This window comes from Oryza sativa, chromosome 8 (assembly GCF_034140825.1).
Source record: "Oryza sativa Japonica Group chromosome 8, ASM3414082v1".
In the NCBI taxonomy this organism is placed as follows: domain Eukaryota; kingdom Viridiplantae; phylum Streptophyta; class Magnoliopsida; order Poales; family Poaceae; genus Oryza; species Oryza sativa.
The window spans coordinates 24,811,406-24,826,356 of NC_089042.1; the positions used below are offsets into that span (position 1 = coordinate 24,811,406).

The window sequence follows — 14,951 nt, forward strand, 5'->3', positions numbered from 1 at the left end:
CCGCCGCGCCGGTGCTGCTCTGCACGGCCACCGCGCGCGTGAACCGTTGCCTCGCCTCGATCGGTCTCGCCCGCTCCGCTTTCACGCCGCCACCCGCACCTTCGCTCGATGAGGGTTAGAGCCTCTCCACCTCCCTTCCCCCAATCCCAATCCGCTCTCGCGTCTCACTGCGCATCATGGCCGGATTGGCGGTGGCTGGCCGCTCGCTTGACGAGGCGTTCGAGGTGACCAGCGCGGTGGACAACATCGGCGCCTGGGGGTGGCTCGACGTGCAGGGATGTCGGCGGAGTTTGAAGCGGCTGGGCACCCGATCGAGCATGAGGCGAGCATGGCTGGACCGCGCCGTGGACTCGGAGGGCAAGGCTCACGCGCGCGACATCGTCCGGGAGATCATCTCCCGCGGCACGGATGATTGGATAGTGCGGCGGTGAACATGGAGTGGGGCGATGGCCCCGACGCCATCTCCGCCGCCACCGACGAGCTCGACCAAAGCGCGCTTGGGTGGCGGAGCGCGACCTGCCCCCCAACCCCCACCCACCTCACCTACATCGACGGGGCGGCGTCGCGTTCGTGGCCGCTCCACGCCAGGCAGCACACGGTGGTCGCCGCCGGCTACGACGTCCCCACGGGCGCGCTCGACCATGCGTCCTCTCGCCAGCCGCCACTCGGCGGCATGCGCCGCTATCACTTCAAGTTCAAGCTGCTATCGTTCGGGGTCAGAGCGGCGGATGTTCCACCTGTCGATGAAGATGGCGGCGCCTGGGGATGAACAAGCATCGACGGCGACGGCGGCGGCGGTGGTGGCGGCGGCGGCGGCGGCCGACGCGGTGGGGGACAGAGAGGGTGTGGGTGTGTGGATCGGCTGAGCGAGCCCAACATGCTCGTTTAGCCCGGCCCAGTTATCAAGAAGAGGGGCACCAGATGCGCCCAATCCCAAGACAACCATTTTTCCCAAGGAAAAAAAAAGGAAAGGAAAAAAAAAACAATCGTCTTCAAGCTTCGGGTTCCCGCTCAGCGCGGCAGCGGAACCAAGCCGAGGGAGCTCGACTCATCGACGATCACGGTGTCCAGTACTTTGGAAGAATCAGCCTATCCTGCCCGCACCCGCCATCTAGTTTCTGGAGGATACTATTCCGCCGGTGAGCCTCGAAAGAACATCGACAATTCTTGTTTCTTGGATGTTTTGCTCTGTTCTTGGGGTTGGTCTTCTCCTTTCTGCTGCATCAGTTCGGGCCGTTCTGCACCTTTAGTTCTATAGTTCTTGGGGTTGATCTCCCATTTCTTCTTCTTGTTTTGCTCTGGATCGCCTGGGGGCGTTGTGCCGCAAGTTCTTGGGGACATTGTGTCGCAAGATCGTGTTGTTGATAGAGAATAATCCAACTGTTAGCTCAAGAAATCTCTGAACTAGCTGATTCTGATGAAAAAATTAGGACTTGTTTTGATTTTGTTTTTCTTTGTATCAGTTATTGATTTTGTTGGGGTCGGACTCCTCTCTGCAGCATTTTCTCTTCTGCATTGTCCTTTCTATTCTGTATGGTCCTCGTCGCGGGAGATATTGTTCTGCCGGTGATCTTGAGGAATCACTGGAATCAGAAAACTCGGTTTGTTTCTTTTTTTAACAGTAAACGGCAAGAGAATTGCCGGCTATATTAGAAGGATAGAGAAGAGTTTTACATCACATAGGATAGTAGCAGCAAATACAAACAACTAGGAAAAAAACCAACAGAGTGGCGAACAAAGCTAAAGGGAAGAAAATTAAGGCGGCTTAAAGGTGAACTCTCTATCGTTAATATCCTCTAGGATGGCAGCTACCGTTTGGTCGATTTGGTGGGTATTCGGGGGATGGCCTTTAAAAATTTTCTCATTTCGCATTAGCCAAATGTGTCACCAAGTCGTAACTAGGGCTCCCATACTTCTTCTTGCTTGTGCCTTGTTTGAGGAGGAGCAGATGTTCGAGGTCCATTCTTGTATGTTATCCTGCATAGAATGGCCGGGGATTCCTTTTATTTTGAAACTCGGTTTGTTTCGATTATTTGGTTTTGTTTCCAGTTTTTCTTGTCGGTCTCCTGGAAATTGTTCTGCTGCTGCCGGTGCATTGCTGCTGCGGCTGATTGATGCTTAATTCTTTTGCGCATTCCAAAACAAAAAAAAAATCTGCTGCGGCTGGAGAGAACACCACAATGGGCTTGTTTCTTGTAAAAAAAATCAATTTCTTTTTATTGTTTGGGGCTGGTTTCTGCTGCGGCTGGAGGGAGCACAGTTAATTTTGATTCTTACCATAGCACGATTTGTTTTGATTCTTAGGATGTAGTTTAGTTCTTAATTATTATTTTGATTTTACTACGCCTTCCCTGTGGCTGCAGAGGATAATTTGCTGACCTTGTTGCTGTTGGAGGAAGTATCTTAGTGTTGATAATGGGCAGGCGCAAAAAGAAAACACCAGCTCTCACACCGAGGGTATGATCGTCGATCACTTTTTTTCTATCTCCTGTAATTTACGGTCTGCTAACGAATTGATCTACCCATTTTCAACCTGTGAATGCAACTGAACTGATCTTTCTATTTTACCTTCATCCTCCTTTGGCAGAACACAGTAACTCTATATCTTGATGGAACAGAACATGAATTTGTTGAGAACTTCATACATTGCCAGGGGCACTACAGATTCTGGCTCCTGTGGAATTCTGCTTTCAGGGTAACATATAGCCGAATGATGCTATATACAACACCAGTCCACGGGACATTCTATTATGTCCTTAGGTATGAAGCAGAATACGTTGTACTAGTGATTGATGCTAGAACTGGCTGGCTTGTTGGGTTCTTCAACAACAGAGGCATTTATGAGATGCGGTCTGATGATAATCTTGGGAGTTATATGAATTCGTCACAATGTCATAAGCTTCCGTTCAATGGAAATCATAAGGAAATATCCCCACATGGGACAGAAAATACATGGCTGAATCTGCAACTGTTCAAAAAATGTTTTCGTTATCTTTCCTCTTATCAGCCTAGCAACAGAAGAGTCCCAATTGGGTTCAAGATTTCATTGGGCATGATGGTCGTAATGTTTTTGGAATCAAAATTCAAAATGGTGCATAAAAAGGATATGCCATGCCATGGAGCATGGTACGGGGTCACGGTTAGGTGATGGTTTTGAATGGGTCAAGAGGCTAATCGTCAATTGGAGTTCAATCAGCCAACAGGTTATGAGGTCTCTTAGCAATCAAAGATACAATCCCCACGATTGTGGCATAAGAGAATTGCTTACTTTTGATGATCTTCTGAAAAGCACATTTTATCTTCATGTCGATGCTTATTTGGAGGGAATTTTCAAACATACTGCATTACCACCCCCACCACGAGACCTGAGCTGGTGTCCTGTATGTAGATCTTGGCGGTGATGGGGAGGAGGATATTCCACTGCCTCGAGAGCCACAGCCCACGCCACGCAGTGCAGTGCACAGGAGAGGTCAGCAACAGTTGACAAAAAAGAAGGGTCTATCTGGAGGCAAACTTGGAGGTCCTCCAGTTGCTCCAGAAATTTTCTTAAGATGGAGTTTGAGTGATGTAAGTATCGATTCCTTTGCATATTATTAGGCAGATAGTATTTGGCTTATCAATTCAACTGTCAACTTATTTCATTTACATATGACAGGACCAGGAGAAATACTATGATGAGCTGGTTTCATACCTCGAGGAGGAGCTTGGGTTGAAAATGCATAAAGCAAGACGTTTTGATCTTGATTGTACCAATCATCTTGTGAAGCATCATCCTATGCTGCCTGACCGAAATTTATCAGCACAAGCTCAGATAGACAGTGATACAATAAATGAATCACCACAAGCTCTTCCCACAAACATTAGTTCTCAGATTGTCAGCTGTTCAGTAGATGAAGCACCGCAGGCTCTCCCCACTAGCAGTTCTCCGATAAGCAACAACACAGAAGGTCTATCACTCCAGGCTCTCCCAACAAGCAGTGAATCAGCGGCAGGAGTGACGATAGATGATCTACACTCTTTTTGCTCTCAGGAGTTTATCACTGACCCAGTGAACAGGTTATCAGATAGAATTGACAGCGAATATGTCTTGCTTGTGAATCCTGCAATGCCACATCTGCTAGGAAACTCCTCAGATGCTACTGATCTTGATTGTACCAATCAACTTGTGGAGAATCATCCTAAGCTGCCTGACCAAAATTTATCAGCACAAGCTCAGATAGACGGTGATACAATTAATGAAGCACCACAAGCTCTTCCCACAAGTGTTGGTTCTCAGATTGGCGGCTGTTCAGTAGATGAAACACTGCAGGCTCTCCCCGCTAGCAGTTCTCTGATAAGCAGCAACACAGAAAATCTATCACCCCAGGCTCTCCCAACAAGCAGTGAATCAGCGGCAGGAGTGACGATAGATGACCTACGCTCTCTTTGCTCTCAGGAGTTTTTCACTGACCCAGTTGTGGTCCATGCTTTCAACAGGTTATCAGATAGAATTGACAGCGAAGATGTGTTGCTTGTGAATCCTGCAATGTCACATCTACTAGGAAACTCAGATGCTACTGTTGTGTCAACCCAGCTACAGAGTCTAGGACTCCCCTCTCGAAAACTAGTCCTTTTTTCCAGTGAACAGTCAGGATCCCCATCTGTTGGGTGAAGGTACACACTGGAGCCTCCTAGTGTTTGACCGCAACCTTGGAGGCAGACCATGCTTAGCCCACCATGACAGCAGTCCTGGTGATGCTAATTTGAGAGCTGCACGCCGTCTTGCGGCATCACTGCTTCCTTACCTACCTCCTGAGACGAAATGCACTAAAGCTCCGACACCTAAGCAAAACAATGGAACCGAATGTGCCCTTTACATGATTAAATGTGCTGAGGTGATCTGTGGTTGGTGGCGAAACCACGCTGCTGGAGGATCAGAGTCGCATTGGCTTGGAGTTGTGGCCCGAGGTGTTACCATGGACAGCGTGGACAACTTGAGGGCACAGCTAATCCATGATATTGGACAGCTCCTCAACGGCTCATCATCATCATAGAGTCATACTCTTACTTGTGTATGCTTGTGCTATTGTTGTGATTACACTTTGCCGCCTTCCAACCGGAAGGTTCTCATATTCACCCTTTGCCGCCTTTGAACCGCCGACCAAGTGTTCCTTTCTCACAATTCAATGATCCGAAAGGTGATCACTCATGAAAAAATTGGTTCAAGTCTGGTCAGGCCACTGCAACTTAATGGGAAAATGCCGCAAAACTGCAAGTTTTCAGGTAGGTGCTTGTAACTCAATCTCAGAGTTGTCATGAGGCCACTGTAACCTTTTGTAATCAGGTCAACGTCGTTGTTTTCTATATCGAAAGTTCTTGTTTCCAGTATTCTGGTCCAATACTTACCACCTAAGCAAGAATTCAGCATTGCACCAATTGTCTTCGCGGCAAGCGGTATTCCATTAAGCTTCTCTGATATCTTCATACCAATTGAGAGCAACCTTCCATGCTCATCGATGCCTGTAACATCTGCAAATGCATGCTGGTTGAATAGTAATAAGTAGTCATCTTTTTATAAGCCCTCCAAAATGATTCTTATGTGCTGCCCAACAACTTTTCCAATCATATCAGCAACTGAACCCAACCGGGTAGTTATCAGCATCTTGCTCCCATGGCCTGCACATCTTAGCGGAGCAATGGCTTTACTCCAACTTTCCTGATCAGCTTCATTCCAAACATCATCCAGCACCAACAGAAATCTCTTTATACATCAATGTCCATCAGTCTCTTGTGAGCTTTATCAAGGGTGTTGACGTCATAATTCACACCTGTCACTGACTTTACCATCTTTTTTGGCAATGCTTATCGTCTCAAGTCTACTAGAGGCATGGATCCATATCTTGAATTCTTGATGAAACTTCCCTTCCAGTTCTTTCTTATTGAATACATGTTGTGCAAGTGCATCCTTCAGGATCCACCTGAGGATATCCTCCAACTCCTTCACTGGCAAAAAAAAAAGCTCTTGCAGGCTCTGCATTACAGGATCAGCTTTCACCACTCTCCCAAAAAAAAACTGAACACTTTCCTCATGGCACTGGAAACCTTCTCTCAATTAGTCACCTCATCAGGGATTACATCGGTACTCGATCTCATCAAACACGCTGTCTTGTCAGCAGCTTCGACAGCATAACGAAGCTGTCAAAGCCAAGATTGCAGGCCAGGGATGAGCTCAACCTTGCCATCCTCAGCAGCAGACAACCAGGCTCTCAATCTGTGAACTGGACTCATCCAGTTTCTCGAGCTTACTTTTCATGTCTTTGGACCAGGATATCTGGTCCTTGCCATAATCGGATGTGGCGTCGATGATCAGGTGCGAAGATGGTTTCCTAGAAAGCAATAATGGTGACTGGCCTTTGATTAATGCCAATGGCTCTTCTAAACATATAGACTAAACTTGCAGAGCGAAGAACAACCTACTCATTTTTCAAATCTCAGCATATGCCTTTGATTAATGTCATGATGTCACATGCTGAGATTCACAGCAACAAACATGAGTGGTTAATACTTAATACATCACAATCTTTTTCACAAATCATGATGTCAATCGAGGTGCTATCATAGTACTGTATGCCAAATTGTGTGCAAAGAACAAGAAATACAGGAGAGATGAGTTAGGGTGTGTTTAGTTCTTTGGGCGTAAAGTTTTAAAAGTATACGGACACACGTTTGAAGTATTAAACGTAGACTAATAACAAAACAAATTACAGATTCCGTCTGTAAACTGCGATACGAATTTATTAAGCCTAATTAATCCGTCATTAACAAATATTTACTGTAGCATCACACTGTCCAATCATGACGTAATTAGGCTCAAAAGATTTGTTTCGCAATTTACATTTAAACTGTGTAATTGTTTTGTTCCCACATTTAATTCCCCATACATGTGTCCAAACATTTAATGTAACGTTTTTGGCCAAAATTTTTTTAGGATCTAGGCCTTACATAGAAAAAACCCTTAAATGATGGCTATAGTGTAGTAACCGCAATCTGCTAGAAAATACCAATTTGCATCGATGCCCTAACAACTAATTTGACCACCAGCGATACATAAATTGCAAGTTGGGCAAAGCGCCCAAAATAACTAAGCACAGCGATCAACTTGGGCCTTGATGGGCCGTAGACGAAGAAGGCCCGCTAGTTCATGACACTTCGCGGTGGGTTGCGCCTCCACGCACGCACGCAGCCGTGGAACTCTCTCCTCCCTCTCCTCCTCACCTACGCATCCCGCGCCCATGGCCGCCGCCGCCGCCGCCGCCTCCACGCCGCCGTGCTGAGCCCACCCCCGAGAGACCTAGCTCACGCCGAGGACGCTACCACTCCGGCGCGGGCGGCGGCCTCGGGATCGGGGCGGATCAGATGCTCTCCCTCGGCGCCATCCGCAAGCTCTGCGCCGCGTTCGACGCCATCGCGCTCACCGTCATCGCGGCGGGGCTCTCCCGGACCTCGCACCACCCGTTCTCCGCGCACGCGCACTACTCCCAGCCGGACTTCCCCACCATCGCCTCCTGCCGCGCCGCCGTCGCCAGCTCCAAGTGGCGGCGCCGCCACCCCTCCACCACCAAGGAGTCCGCCGGCGTCGAGCCTGCCGAGCCCCCCGTTCTGGTCAGGATCAAGAACGAGAGGGACCCGGTGCGGCTGTACGAGCTGTTCAGGGCCAACGCGCACAACCGCCTCTTGATTGAGAACCGGTTCGCGTTCGAGGACGCGGTGGCGCGCCTGGCAGGTGCTCGACGGAATGACCTAGTGGAGGAGATACTCGAGCAGCACAAGGCGTTGCCTCAGGGGAGGCGGGAAGGGTTCGTGGTCAGGATCATAGGTCTGTACGGCAAGGCAAGGATGCCGGACCACGCGCTGAGCACTTTTCGCGAGATGGGATTGTATGGATGCCCGCGCACGGCCAAGTCACTCAATGCCACGATGAAGGTGCTACTGCGAGCGCGGCTGTTTGATGAGGTCCTTCAGTTGTTCGAGAGTTCAGAGACATATGGGGTTGAGTTGGATGACATTTCGTACAATACAGTGGTGAAAATGATGTGTGACTTGGGGGAACTTCGAGCGGCATTTCGGGTTATGCAGGAAATGGAGAAGGCGGGGGTGAGACCGGATGTCATCACATACACAACACTCATGGATGCATTCTATAAGTGTGGCCAGCGTGAGGTCGGGGATGGTCTGTGGAATCTCATGAGGTTGAGAGGTTGCATGCCAACACTTGCCAGTTACAATGTGAGAATCCAGTTCTTGGTTAACAGGAGAAGGGGCTGGCAAGCGAATGATTTGGTGAGGAAAATGTATGCATCAGGCTTAAGGCCAGATGAGATCACGTATAATCTAGTTATTAAGGGTTTCTTCATGATGGGCGAGCATGAGATGGCTAAGACAGTATTTGGTGCGATGCATGGGAGGGGATGCAAGCCAAATGCTAAGGTTTACCAGACAATGGTGCATTACCTCTGTGAGAGAAGGGAGTTTGATTTGGCATTCAGGCTGTGCAAAGACAGCATGGAGAAAAACTGGTTTCCAAGTGTTGATACTATTAACCAACTGCTAAAAGGCCTCATATCAATTTCAAAGGACAGGAATGCAAGAGAGATAATGAAATTGGTAATAGGAAGAAAACCTTCCTATTCAAATGATGAAGTGAAAACCTTCCAGGACATATTGTCTCTTGGGAACACCAGAAGATAATTTGAGTATTTGACTGCTGGATGGAATTTTTTGCTGTATGTCCACCACATGTAATTGTAAGGCTGTTGTTGGCATTCATTCATTCATTTTATTTTTGCAGCCAAATTGCAATGCTTAGATAGCAATGTTCAGCTGTTTAACAGTAGTTCATCTAACTAAGATAAGAACATTAATATCTAATAGAAAAAAAAAATCAAGAATCAGGTAGGCTCTTAAGGAGAATTTGTTTTACTTCAAAACCTTCTAACACGGAAAAGTTCTAGAAATTCTTGTGATTAATATTGCTAGAATAAAGAAATATCATGTGTAGAATTTCAAGCTATACGGTCATCTTCAAAAAAGCTTAGGCAAGAATTCATATAATACTTTATTTATTTCACGGGAAACATATTCTTTAGTTGTTACTTTCTGTAGAAGTGCTTCTCACTCCAGATTGATGATTATTTTGATATTGATGAGTAGGCATAAAAAACTGGAGTAGTGAAATCCTATGAGTTATTTTTGACAAGCGATAGGAGTTACATTAGTTGTATGAACTCAGATTATGCCTTTTTAAGGGAAAGTTCTGTGCCCCTGACACCTGTTGATAATTTCCATGGCTTTTAAGTTCTATAACTGCTGCTTTTGTTTTATTTTGATTGCTTTACAAAGCTTCCCACGAGTAATCTCAGGACATAGTTCTGTATTAAGTTGGATTATGTAATGTAAATGAATTGTTGAAGCTATTCAATTGAGATAAAAGTACTGACTTACACAATTTGAACATAAATGATCTTAAAACATAAGCCAAGTGTACCTTTCGAAATTCCAAATGATTCATCATCTACAAACAAACTTTGAGATACATGGTTGCTGGAAGGTTAGATATGGCAATTTCGATAACTATGTCCCTTTCACAGATTCTTTGAGTTCAATGTGATCGATACTAGTGGTCCCTTTCATAATGGTGCTCTTGTTTGCAGTTAACACTTGGTTGGCACTCATTTTATGCCTGACTGAATGGGAGAACAGTGAGGAAATAATGTTGGGAATACAGGACAGCGGAAACTATGGGGAATGAAATTTTGGACTTGTGGTTATTCAAGCAGCATTGTTCTCAGAATCAATTGATGACACAAGGTAAGACAGAATCGTATTACTGATAACCAGGTCAAATTGAGATATTCAGTAATCCAGTTACTGAAGTCTTGGCAAATATTATCATCTTTTCATCTATTGCCCATCTCTTCTGTTATTCTTCAAACCAAGCAATCGAATAATTATCAATCAAAATAATGTTGGAAAGCTTCTCCAGCTATTGCTCATTCACGTGGATATCTTTGTTGTTTATTTTTTAGAACTTCGTGGACAAATCGAATAATTGAATCAATGGTTCCCTTTGCTTATTCTTAATCATCAATTCACCATCGCTCATATTGTCATTGTGCAGCATTGCAACTTTTTCTCTAGGATTACAAACTTAATCACTTATCATTTCCCCTTGTCTACAGGCAGGCATTTTGTTGACAGTTCCATTTGTTCTGTTGGCTTGGAGCACTGAAGGGAAAAAAAAAACGTATAGATCAATCTCCGGGAAGTAAATTTTTCTCGGATTGGTGGCAGATAAACATTTTGTACCTCAACGTTTTGTAGCATGTACAAGCATAGCCTAGCATATGGATCAATCACTACAAAGCAAATTTGTTCTCAGATTTTCAGATGGACCAGGGGTGTGTTTGGTTGGTGCCTGAGGAAGACTGGTGCCTGAAGATCCCCTGAAATCTCGATGCATTTTTCCTAACCAGGAATGCCTGACATTGTTTGTTTGGTTTTGAGGCCTGAGATTGAACATGCCCGAGAGAGAAAAAAACGTAATATTGAAATAACATTGACTGAAGAAAGCTTTGTCCAAGCCTAGGAATCTACCATTGACTAGTAGTATAGCCATTAGTTAACCCAGTGATACTTGTGTATTACTAGTATGTTCATTTGACTACACCTTTTTCAAGTTCATTTCACTACACAAGTAAATGTACATTATAACTTTCAGTCTTTTGTTCTTTGTTTACATTCATTAATTATACTAATAAATGTAGCTCAGTGCTCCAGTTTTTCCTTGTATTAACTTTGGCCTTTGTTGAATGTTGGATCATTTACATTTTGTTGTACTCTTGGCAATGCTACTCAACGTTCATATTTACTCCCTTATAGGATATAAATATACGATATTTTAGACAATATGAATTTTTAAAATTTGAATATCTATGAATTTTTAAATATTTAGTTTAAGAACGTGAAAGTGGTATGCGTAAATTTATCTCAAAATTTACTCAATATCATAAACTTATTTTAAAATATGGTCAAAGATGCATCTGTAGACTAAACAAATGTCAAATGTCATATTAGAGGGATTTTTTTTTTTTGCTATGGATGGGATTTTATCTTCTAAGAATTGTTGTAAAAGAATTTAGCTCAAGTATATTTCTAAGAAAAAAAAATGGCATACATATTCTCAACATGTTTTGAATCATTTACTCCCTCTCATAAAATATAATCGCTTCTAGAGTTTTTTAATTGGAGAATTTAAAGAAATTAAAAAGAGAGGTAATTATGATTGGTTAACATAAGGATGTGGACGGAGAAACCAAATGAGGATGGTTTAATTTGTTGACACGCACGAGTAGCATTATTCTTAAAAAAATAAAACTTGAATGACACAAACTACTATATTTCTAAACAAATGGAGTAGATAATTAACTCAACTCATGCGACAATTTATGGAGTACATGATTAACTCAACTCATGCGACAATTTGTGAATAAAATCGTTTGTCATAAACGACCCAAATGAAGAAGAAGAAAAGTTCTCATTTGGGCGGGCCCACATGTCATACACCAACCCTCTCGTGGGCCCCAGATGTCTGGTGGTATATCCCGGGGCCCGTGTTCACATCTATACGCTTCTCCAGTCTCCCCTGGCCCGGAAGCAAACGGGGAGCAGCAATGGAGAAGAGACGCCGGCTCGTCGTCGCCGGCGACGGCGAGGGGGACGGCGGCGAGGCCTCCGGCAGCGCCGCGCGCGGCCTGGTGGAGAGCCTCCCGGAGGCGCTCCTCGTGGAGGTGGTCGTCAGGCTGGAGCTGGAGGCCGCGTGCTCGGCCGCGTCGTCCTGCCGCGCCCTCCGCGCCGCCGCCGCCGCCGCCTTCTCCGCCGTCACCTCCCTCGACCTATCGGTGAGGGGGCTCATCTCTCAATCCCTCCCCCCATCCTCTCCTCTCGCTTCCCCTTTCCCCCCCGCGCCCCAAATCGATTTCCCCCCCTAAACGCGCTTGGTGTTGGTGTTGGCAGATGTTCCCGCCGACGAATGCCATCCTGAATAGGATTCTCGCGGGCAATGGCGCGCTCCGCTGCCTCGCCGTCAACTGCAGCCTCCTCGATGACTCCGCGGTGGGCGCCATCGCGAAGGGAAGCCTCCGCGAGCTCTCGCTGCTCAAGTGCTCGTCCTTCTCCTCGTACCTCTTTGTGGCAGTTGGTGAGAGATGCAAAAATTTGAGGTGTGGTTTCTTCCTTCAGCGTTGGCTTTGTTTCTGTGTGCACGATTGCCCACGAAATTGTATTCTATCAGGGGAATCGAATTGATGAATTTGTTGCATGATATTGTGCACACTGCTCGGTTTATCCTTGTTTTTGTGTGACAAACATTAGGGGAAATTGATTTTTAAACTTTGTTTTTGTGTGACAAACATTAGGGGAAATTGATTTGTACATTCCATAGGTTGTATATTGGCCCAAATGATGTCGATTGAAGCATGTTGAATTCTTCTCTTTATATCCAGATCATTTGTGCTGGAGATGGCAGCTTCAGATGATGATGAACATTTCGGGATCTGCCGAAAGTCCATAGCACACATCGTCAAAGGATGCGGTTACCTGGAGGTGAGGAATCTTTGTTGCAGATGAACCCCAATACTGTTCTTCGCGTACATATATGGTCAGTTCATAGCAATATAGTATTTTGTAAATAATATTTTAGGCTGAGAATGTGTGAATACTAAAGTATAGATAACATAATATTAGCCATATTATTTTAACAATGACATGGAACTCTTTGAAAAGTTAATCTGGTCGGATAATCTAATCTGACGTTCTTTTCTCTCCATGCAGAATCTTTCACTCAAGTTCTTTCCTCTGCTAGGTCCAGGCTCCGTTGATTTTGAGTCATTGGTACCCATTCCTAGTACCATCAAGGTACTATTGCTACAGCCTGTGTCGAATTGGCAGGCAAAGAGGCTATTTCCTATAAGCACAAGTCTGAAGACATCTATTAGCAACACTCTAGAATCACTCTCTTTAGTTCTTGACATAATAACTGATGAACTTGTTGCGTTCATCACTGGGAGTCTCCATAACTTAGTTGAGTTGTGCCTAGAAGATAACCCAATGAAAGAACCAGATTTGCACAATGACCTGACAAACGTTGGGCTCCAAGCACTTGGGTTATGCCACAACCTGGCACATTTATCTCTGACACGTGGTAAGCAGAATTGTTCGTCCACCTTCAGAAGGGTAACTGACTTTGGGATAATGATGCTTGCTGACGGATGCAAGCAACTGAAAACCATTAGACTTGCTGGGTTTTCTAAAGTGAGGGATGCTGGGTATGCAGCCCTTCTTCAGTCTTGCAAGGACCTGAAGAAATTTGAGGTCAGTACTGGATACTTGTCAGATTTGACATGTCTTGATCTTGATGAGGCAGCTCCAAAGATTACGGAAGTGAGGTTGCTGTGCTGTAGTCTATTAACCAGTGAAACAGCCATCTCACTCTCATCCTGCACCAAGTTGGAAGTTCTAGACCTATCAGGTTGCAGGAGCATCGCAGACTCTGGGTTGGCTTCTATTTCGCAGCTTTCGAAGCTAACACTATTGGATCTTGCTGGAGCTGACATTACCGATGCAGGATTATCTGCACTCGGTAATGGGCGGTGCCCAATGTCTTCATTATGTTTGAGAGGTTGCAAAAGGATCAGCAACAATGGCATAGCTTCTTTGTTGTGCGGGAGTGGCACCATCAACAAAACTCTAATCTCACTGGATATCGGGAATGTACCTAGAATATCAGGCAGAGCTGTCACGTTGATTGCCAAGAACTGCGAGCAGATCAGCAGCCTCTGCCTCCGGAACTGCCTCCTCATCAATGATTCTTCTCTTGAAACTCTAGGTTCTATGCGTCACAATTTGGGTAAAAGTTCCCTAAGAATGCTGGATCTCTCCTATTGTTCTAGGCTGTCACGTAATTTCCTGGGACTATTTGAGCCGCCATTTTTTAGGGGCCTGAGGTGGCTTGGTGTTGGGAAGAACATGTTGGAACGCCGTGGCTGCAGTCCAACTGTCGCGGAGCTCCTGGAGCGAAAGCCTGGATTAACAGTCTGTGGCAACGCCTGCGAGATGGGCTGCAGGAATCAGTGCCATCCTGACATTCGAAGGCAATAAACCGAAGATTGTCGTTCGGGTTTGATTCTGTAATTCCTTCATCCGTTCTGTAACATAACTGTGGAACATCTCTTGCGTTTGTAGGTTAGAAGGGGCTGTTCTTTAGGATTTGTTGGTTTGCTCTGCACTTGTAGATTGTAAACAAGGAACAGCTCTTAGGATTGGTTGGTTTTCTTTGCACTTGTAGATTGTAAACAAGGAGCTGTTCTTAGGATTGGTCGGCTGCTTGTGTCCTGTAATAAAGTAATGAATTCTTATTGGAAATTTATTGGTTTTCATCGTCTTTGTTTTCTAGTAGCTTGGAATTTTTTTCGGGCTCAGCTTCATGATCTACATTAGCTTGAAACATGAAAGGTCATTTCGCCACCGTAAACGGAATTGTTAAGCTTCTGTTGACAGAAAACGCATACACAAATCTTGCAAATTTTGTATCATTGGATGTGCTTCGCGATTCGTGCTCTAGGTTTCTTTTCCAACTCCGGTGATCTCCTCTTCTTCTCCGGCGCCAGCGACAACCTAAACTCCAGCAGAGGACCGACTAATTAAGGTCCCGGGGTGGGGTGGGGTGGGGGTGGGAGTAGGAAGAAGAGGGTGGTTGCCGGGTTTAGAGGGATGGGTATGGGAGGTGGTGGAACGAGCGGCCGGCGAGGCGCCGGAGCCGAAGCCATGGTGATGGAGAATGGCGGTGGGCCGGCATTGGCGGCGGGGGCATCTCGCCGCCGGTGGCTTGAGGAGGGAGGGGAGGGGGAAGAGGCTGG

General features: G+C 45.6%; 3 protein-coding genes across 4 annotated transcripts; all 3 read left to right on the forward strand.

Moving 5' to 3' along the window:
• Positions 1-3,379: 3,379 nt before the first annotated feature.
• LOC4345941 (uncharacterized) lies at positions 3,380-5,442 on the forward strand. The gene is made up of 2 exons (XM_015793345.3): positions 3,380-3,567; positions 3,656-5,442. Exon 2 carries the CDS (start codon positions 3,716-3,718, stop codon positions 4,649-4,651), a length of 936 nt encoding a protein of 311 aa, XP_015648831.1. The 5' UTR covers positions 3,380-3,567; positions 3,656-3,715; the 3' UTR covers positions 4,652-5,442.
• Positions 5,443-7,196: 1,754 nt separating this feature from the next.
• Positions 7,197-10,831, forward strand: LOC4345942 (pentatricopeptide repeat-containing protein At1g80150, mitochondrial). Of its 2 annotated transcripts, none has more exons than XM_015792903.3 (3): positions 7,197-8,783; positions 9,690-9,846; positions 10,218-10,831. In XM_015792903.3, exon 1 carries the CDS (start codon positions 7,396-7,398, stop codon positions 8,725-8,727), a length of 1,332 nt encoding a protein of 443 aa, XP_015648389.1. In that variant the 5' UTR covers positions 7,197-7,395; the 3' UTR covers positions 8,728-8,783; positions 9,690-9,846; positions 10,218-10,831. The 2 variants fall into 2 exon arrangements, with proteins under 2 accessions (XP_015648389.1, XP_015648390.1); XM_015792904.3 differs by having other exon boundaries at positions 7,223-8,762.
• Positions 10,832-11,662: 831 nt separating this feature from the next.
• On the forward strand, positions 11,663-14,457 carry LOC4345943 (F-box protein At-B). Its single transcript, XM_015792956.3, has 4 exons — positions 11,663-11,936; positions 12,052-12,257; positions 12,540-12,639; positions 12,868-14,457. The coding sequence occupies exons 1-4, from the start codon at positions 11,709-11,711 to the stop codon at positions 14,191-14,193; spliced, it is 1,860 nt and encodes a 619-aa protein (XP_015648442.1). The 5' UTR covers positions 11,663-11,708; the 3' UTR covers positions 14,194-14,457.
• Positions 14,458-14,951: the final 494 nt, after the last annotated feature.

Excerpts from the sequence above, each read along its gene's own strand:
- LOC4345941 (XM_015793345.3), top strand. The coding sequence starts at position 3,716 with ATGCATAAAGCAAGACGTTTTGATCTTGATTGTACCAATCATCTTGTG.
- LOC4345942 (XM_015792903.3), top strand. The coding sequence starts at position 7,396 with ATGCTCTCCCTCGGCGCCATCCGCAAGCTCTGCGCCGCGTTCGACGCC.
- LOC4345943 (XM_015792956.3), top strand. The coding sequence starts at position 11,709 with ATGGAGAAGAGACGCCGGCTCGTCGTCGCCGGCGACGGCGAGGGGGAC. Across the intron at positions 12,258-12,539 it reads GAGAGATGCAAAAATTTGAG|ATCATTTGTGCTGGAGATGG; the intron begins GTGTGGTTTCTT and ends CTTTATATCCAG. Across the intron at positions 12,640-12,867 it reads AAGGATGCGGTTACCTGGAG|AATCTTTCACTCAAGTTCTT; the intron begins GTGAGGAATCTT and ends CTCTCCATGCAG.